The 7,862-nt window shown below is 37.3% G+C and overlaps 1 protein-coding gene across 1 annotated transcript; it reads right to left on the bottom strand.

Annotated features, from left to right (window-relative positions):
* Positions 1-1,810: 1,810 nt before the first annotated feature.
* Positions 1,811-7,227, bottom strand: LOC141335996 (tryptase-like). Its single transcript, XM_073841537.1, has 6 exons — positions 7,127-7,227; positions 6,557-6,577; positions 5,853-6,024; positions 5,496-5,776; positions 5,247-5,395; positions 1,811-2,101 (listed from the first exon to the last, which is right to left on the bottom strand). Exons 1-6 carry the CDS (start codon positions 7,179-7,181, stop codon positions 1,811-1,813), a joined length of 969 nt encoding a protein of 322 aa, XP_073697638.1. The 5' UTR covers positions 7,182-7,227.
* Positions 7,228-7,862: the final 635 nt, after the last annotated feature.

Here is a 7,862-nt window from a genome sequence, read left to right on the forward strand (position 1 = left end):
GAAAAATCAGTGAGGCAATTTTCATTACCACTTTTTTAATGTTAGTCTTATAAGATTATATTTACAAGAACGTTCTTGTCTCACCTTAGGACCCGGATTTGCTGGAACAACATGGACTCGACAGGCATATTAGGTTTAGATGACTTTTTTTCACCGAATCGTCGAAGAAAACTACCCGTAACACAAAGAAAACAGATTGAACACGTATTTTCATCAAATAACCTACAGCTTACTTTACGTATAGAAAAATACACGACTTAGGTGGAAAACCTAACGTGGCTGGATGGTATGTAGCCGATACCAACTATAAATAGGCGGCAACATTATTTGAAACAGCTGAATATTTGCATATGTTTGTTGCCATCCAAATTAAAACATACCTATATTTGAAACGCTGTCGAATCCAACTGCCCTGAGAGCGCGAACTTCTGTGCATCTTTTTGAAACACGTCTGAGTGCACGTTTAGCGATGACGTCACTTTTTGGTAAAAACCGCCACTAGAGGGCGTATGTTTGACATAAAATATTTGATTATGGTTGAATCTATTTTTCAAGTTCCCTAAACTCTTAACTTTAGTGTAGTTGTAAAAACTCAAATAAAACATTACTGTTAATTTAAATCTATGATAGATGTTGAATAAACTGAAAAATAATAGTTAGCTAAACTTTTTGGCACATTTTGAGTACCAGGTACTTTCCATTATAAGTTAGTTATACTGTTTGGGTTTACAGTGACCCACTTCTCCAGGCACCACTACACCCCTGCTTACGATCCTGTAATGTGAGACTGGAGCTGAAATTGATGACATGAGCTCTTGAGATTTATTGACTGGACTGAGATCAGTCTCACCTGAAGATCTTTGATGTAGCAAGAAACATCACACATGAATATAATACAACAAAGTTACAAATGAAACGACAAGATTTTCAGGTTTGTAGGAGATGCATTAATGTGAATACATCTAAATGTCAATTCTGATGCAGCTTCTGTGCCAATTCTGCAGTGCACGATTTTGTTGATACTGATCCTGATACTGATATTTCTTGATTTAATTTGATTAGCAACAGTTGATTTTTGTTTTAATTATTTATTTTTGTATTATTTTTAAATTTCAGTTGTATTGTAATCTGAATCGAGTTTGATTTCCTATCAGCATCTTTGTGTCTGGCATTCAGAGGTGAGTGGGTTTCTGTCCTCAAACAACTGTATTATTCACAAACACAGAACTTACAGTTACAGTAGTTGCCGTTTCTGATTGAATATGAATCATTAGAGCTGCAGATTGCCATAAGCACAATAAACTCATACAGTGTAAATCAATGAAACATTAAGAACATGAGAATCATTAAGAACATGGAGTAAACGTTACTTATATATACAGTATATAAGACAGTGTGAAGAGATATAGAGAACATTCCTCCAGTCTGTTTCTTATTATGTGTTTATTCCTTTTAGACAGTACATGTGACTTCAACATTGAAATTAATTCAATATAAATCAATTTTCATCAACCAATATCCATGATTAACTTGCAGAGCTCCAGTTATATTGCTGGCTATCAATCATACAAATATAAATATATTTGTTACCATTATATAGAAAAAAATCATTTAAAAAACAATAAACTTCATTAGTGTTTACTTTTATAATGTTAGTAAGAGAGCTGTTCAATAATAATTCAATGAAAAAAGAAAGAAAGAATAAATTACAAAATTGGCAATATGTCTGTTTTCTTATATTTATGCGAACATGTACATTAGAACCATCCTCTTCATCAAACAACCCTGAGGATTACTGTTCAAACAATCTTTAAGGAGCGACAGAGTTGGAAAAAGTCAAAGGAATGATGGAGAACGTGAGCGAAAAGGGGAATAAGAGGAGGTCGGGTACGCTTCTGAAGTTGGAGTCGGATGCTGAATTGAAAACTACAAATCCAGGCAGATTGGTGCCTATGCTAGACTCGATCCATTTCTGGTACTGAGAGACTCTGGTGTACACACCGGGATATTTGGGCTCTCCACATCCTTTACCAAAACTGACAATGCCAGATTGAATCCACAGGAAGCCATTGCTACTGACCATTGGACCTCCGGAGTCACACTGTAATGACAAACATTCAACAGTTATATCTCTGACAGTATCCACTGAACAAGTGTTAGAGACATAACCTTTTGACATGAACACACACACACACACACACACACACACACACACACACACACACACACACACACACACACACATGTTGGGTTTACATGTTTTATGGGGACATTCCATAGGCGTAATGGTTTTTATACTGTACAAACCGTACTTTCTATCACCCTACACCTACCCTACACCTAAACCTAGCCCTCACAGGAGATTGTGTACACTTTTACTTCCTCAAAAAAACTCATTGTGCATGATTTATAAGCCTGTTTCCTCATGGGGACCTGAGAAATGTCCCTACAAGGTCAAAATCTACTGGTATTCCTATCCTTGTGGGGACATTTGGTCCCCACAATGTGATGAATACCAGGTACACACACACACACACACACACACACACACACACACACACACACACACACAGTATATACAACAGTTCATTCTGCTTCTCAAATCTGATTGGTTGATATTCGACTGGTATTGCTACACGAACGCCCTTTAACAATTTTGTATCGCTCCGCTTGTTCTAGTTCTTTTTTTTTGTTCTCTTTTTTTTAAGTGTCATGACGAATGCTCTTTTTTCTGTTACTGAATGTAGTTTTAGGTAGCCTGACAAGCCAGACCCACATACTGTAAATGTAGGGTCTGGGCACTCTCCATAGACAGGGCTCAACCGGAGAGATGGGATAAACGGTGTCGTAAGGGGAAATCTGTGAAAAGTCCCGGATGAGTTACTTTGCGCAAGCAAATGTAATCTTTTAGCTTTAAATCGGTTTGAACAACAAGGATAAGCCAAAGTAATTACCATTTTGAAAAGCCGCCATACCCACAATCTCTGTGCACTGTGTAAACAATGAGTGTTGTATACAAGCGGCAGATCGCTTCCGGTGTTTGCATATACTGTACTACACCAGAGCGCGTTCACATGTAACGAGCCTGATGCTTAACTCGTGCTCATGGACCTGGCTGTGTATCAAAGGTAAAAAATGATATAAATACTGTTCAGTTTTTCACGCATAATTCACAGAACCAGAGAATGTCTGACGGAATTTATGGTCGCGGGTCAGTCGTCATCATGTTAAGCCCGTCCACCGACTCGTGATTGGCCCGGTACATCTTAGATTTTTCGAAATCTGAAGTGAATTGAGAGTAACTAGACAGCCCTTGGAAGCAAATGTAATTTGCTGCCGCTAAGGGCGTGTCTAGATTCCAGGCTAAGTTTTAGGAGGTTTTCAGGTGAGAATGTACTTGCTTGTAGTTCAAATATCCAGTTTGTTAATAAGGAAAACGTGCTTCATCGTTTTCGGACGTGTGAGATCCATATCGTCAGCGAGCGTTCTGCACTCATCAATCCGCTCTAGAGCGCTCTCACCATGGCCAGATCTTCTGGAATTTACCGCTGGCTCTGATGTCTCTGTAGTAGTTACTCATGAGATGTAATTCATTATGGGTAAATCTAAGGGGCAGTCTTTGGTCTCAATAATCTATTATTTGTTCCAGAGAAGAAGATAGTTCATGTAGCATGTTTATGTAAATTCAATGTTGAATGCTGCCCTATTCTTGACTGAATTGCCTTTTCAACTTTTTTATGCCTGTTTTTGTTGTTTATGTTTATTTAAAATTATTACTAAGTAAATAAAAAATATATAAACTATATTTTAAATAATGCATTTAATAATAGTATTTAGTACTGAGAAATGTGTGTATTTGTGATGGTGATTTTAGTTACATCGTTCCGCCTTTAGATAGTGTCAAGAGACCGTGTTATGAGTGAGCAGTTAATAGTTACTTGGGGACTTTTAAACAGAAAAGTTTTAATCTGAAAAAGTTTTGAAATAGGCTGTCAATGAAGCAACTTAATGTACGTTTGTTACTAATTTTAATGTGATGTTTCGGAATTAGTAAGGAAACTTATGCTCAGCTGATCAACCAACAAATTTTGATTTGAATTCGTGGCGGAAGGAAGTAGTTTGCATAAAAGAGGGCTTTTGAAAACACTCCGTTGTTATTTTGTTTATGTATTTACACACTAGTTCCTTTGAACTGTTATATAAATGCAATATCACACTCGTAGACTTGAGATATGGTCGCAGGTAATCACAGAGTGCCGATATACAGCCAAATCTCAAGTCTACGAGTGTGATATTGCTCATATACACAAACACACACACATATGTAAGGAATAATTGACGATGGACCGTAGAATTCTTAGAAAATAATGCACAACCGAGGTGGTGATGCAATCATGACACGAAGTGGACAGACAAGCAGACGGACAGAAAGAGAGAGGGAGAGAGATATTAAGTGCATGAATTACCTCTCTTAAGTCTGTGAGACTCTCAAAGGTGACTGGCAGCAGTGTCTCTACTAACAGTTAAACTTTAAGTTCGATTTCTTCAAGATCATGCTGTTGTTACCTCGCTTGTTAGAACTATCATGTCGTTTTTAAGTTGTTCATCATCAGAGCAGCGCTAACAACATTAGCGTGAATGCTAACACGAGTTCTAACTGTATGTGTGTGCGTCTGTGAGTGAGAGAGAGCGAGAGAAATAGAGTTTGTGCTTTCTGTAAAAAATAAAACATAATATTTAGGAAAAAAACATGGACATAATGTGTCATTTTTATCTTGTTGTTTATTGTATTTATTTGTTTGGCCAGTGTCATTGTGAGTTTTGGTTATTTTGCTGTTTTGGGCTGTAAGGACCTTTGAAATAATAATTAATGCGGTCAACCCTGCTGAAAAAAACAGCATATGCTGGTTAGGTATGTTTTGGTGCTGGGATGCTGGTTTTAGCTGGTATATGCTGGTCCTTTGCTGGTTTATGCTGGTCCCTTGCTGGTTTTTGCTGGTTTATGCTGGTCATGTTGCTGGTTAATGTTGGTCCTTTGCTGGTTTATGCTGGTCATGTTGATGGTCAAGGACCAGCATAAACCAGCTAAAACCAGCATCCCAGCACCAAAACATACCTAACCAGCATATGCTGTTTTTTCAGCAGGGAAGAGCCGTTTGCCATGCATTAAAGACCCTAAAAAGTAACATGAACTTGTGGAAATGGGCACCCGATGACCCCTTTAAAATGAATGGCTGATGTCTTACCTGACATGCATCTTTTCCTTCCTGATTTAACAATCCAGCACAAATCATATTGTCTGTGATGCTTGTGATGTTTTTATATGCATTCTCACAGTCACTGTTGTTCACGACGGGTACCATCACCTCCTGCAGTGTATCAGAAAGCTTTTTGTCTGTGATACAGATCAGAGGACAGATTTCATGGCTTTGAAAACAATTTGTTGGTAAAATGTTCAGGTTTACAGAATATCTAGCAAGCACTTATTCACTCACCATCATGATATTTGCTATATTGGAGAAAGCCCCATCCAGTGACCCAGCTTTCAGTTCCTGCATCAAAAGAACTATGAGCAGCTGCCAGACAGACCGGACTAATATTATAAAGAAAAGTTACAGAGGATTTCAGCTCAATCAGTGCAATGTCGTTGTCAAAAGTAGCGCTGTTATATTTAGAATGGATGAGGATTCGTCTCGGGGTCCTGTTCTCACAATGGTTTGAGCTAGATTGTTTTAAAAGGCCAAAGTACATCTTGTACATGTCAGGTGCCCGGATCCTGCAAATAGAGAATGTCTGCTGTAATCCCACTATTATCAATCTACAAATGTATCTTTAAGTCTTAAACTTCATACTCCTGGAAGCAGTGTGCTGCAGATAAAACCCAGTCTTTAGTGATGAGAGTCCCACCACAGATATGACCTCCGTCTCGGCCGATTATATGAATGCTGACCTGCCATGGCCAAGACCCTACAGTCGCATTATTCCCTCCAACAATCCTGTCTCTTTGGGGGGCTCGACCACAAACTGAAGAAAGAAAGAAATACATGATTTCCTAACGTTTTGTATAATCATGCTAGTATTTGCTATACTAGCTTTATGATAGTATTTTTGCCTATGTGTGCTGATAAATGAGCATTTTCATTTACAAATGAATCTATGTGAACTAATTAATAATGTCAGCACATTAACTACCTGAAATAAAATTAAATGTATGTTCAACTCAACCTTTAAACGGCATTCCAGTAAAAATTCCAGTCATTTATAATTAGGCCTGGTTTCACAGACAGGGCTTAGACTAAACCAGGATTAGGCCATAGTTTAATAAAAAAAAAAAAAAAAAAATCCTCAAACATAAGTCATAGCTACGAGAAATTGATGTTCTTCCCTCAATATAGCTCACAAGGCTACAACTTCACATCTCACATCTCCTCATTTCGACATTTTCAAGTTAATTTATCGTGGCCACAGCAAAATTAAGTGAACCAATCATGTCCCTTCCCACTCACCCTAGTTTCACATTCTGTGATTCTGTTTTCTGGTCATTATGACAACTTACCATCTAACTGGCAGAGAGAACCTGAGTGGACAGACAAAGACAAAGAAGACAATCATGCAGACAGAGCTGATATACAAGTTTGTGTAGACCACCATCACTTGTATGTGTATTAGCAGCAGCCTTAAATTTTGCTTTCACACTGAAAGCGTTTCTGCTATACAATAAATAATTACTAGGCTTAGTGATTTGGAGAAAGGATGGATGGAACGGGACCCAAAGCACAAATTAAAGCTACATTAAAGCAACTTAATATTTGAGAGTTACTGAATATATAACAAGTGTGCCTTTCTTTTAGCACTTTTTTAATATATTTTACATTGCTTCATACAAGTTTGGATACTTTCCACACCTTAAAGGAATATTCATCATCAAATCTATAAATAATATAAATAAAAGTATGGTATTCATGAAGTGACCAAAAAACTTCATCCATTAAAATAAATACATTATGCATTTGTCTTTACAACGATTCTTAGGAATTAAGTGAATGCCAGTTAATAAACAGTTGAAGCATTTTTATTAAATTTACATCTGATTTTCTCATGTTGTAGGCTTCTTGTAAAATCTTACCAGTTATGTTGAGAAGTATGACTCCAGCAACACTCAAAGCGGTATTGAACTTCATCCTTCTGTTCTGCTCTGTGATCTGACTGCTGTTCCTCCACTTTCTGGTTTCTAATGAGATGGAAAGCAAGACCCAATGCATTTTTAAAGATTTGTCTGTCTCCACCTCAAGACGACGTTCATCTCTGTCTCATATTTTAGTTGTAAAAAAAAAAAAAAAAAAGTATTCAAATGCTTATTCTGAGATTTTCATGTGTTTTGTGGAAGTGGGTGGGAGTGTCACATTTAGTTGCATATAGCACACACTGAAGGAGACTGGGTTCTATAGCTCGAGATCTATAACTCCTTCCTGGCCAGCATTTTTTGGTCATTTTTACAAAATGTTCATCCCTTCCAGAATATTTTGTTGTATGAATATCTGAACATGCAATATATGTAAAAAAAACCCTGGGTATTAATAATTGTATGGTTACTGGAATATGTAGTAGAAAACCCATGAAAGATTTTAATGGTGTACGGGAGCCGGGAAGTGCCATTATTTTAGGGAAATAAAATACTGATATGATGCCACATTGTGCAGCTTTTGGTTGAAGATATGTAAGACTTCACTAATTTCCTAGCCATAAGAAAAGGAGAAAAGAATGGGGAGATGCCTGTGGACAAATAAAACTTCCTAAAGACCCACGTATTTGTTCTCTCCACTTTAGGCCTGAAGCCTTTGATGCTTTTAGCAGAAAAAAGC

The sequence above is a fragment of the Garra rufa genome, chromosome 1 (assembly GCF_049309525.1).
Source record: "Garra rufa chromosome 1, GarRuf1.0, whole genome shotgun sequence".
NCBI classification, from domain to species: domain Eukaryota; kingdom Metazoa; phylum Chordata; class Actinopteri; order Cypriniformes; family Cyprinidae; genus Garra; species Garra rufa.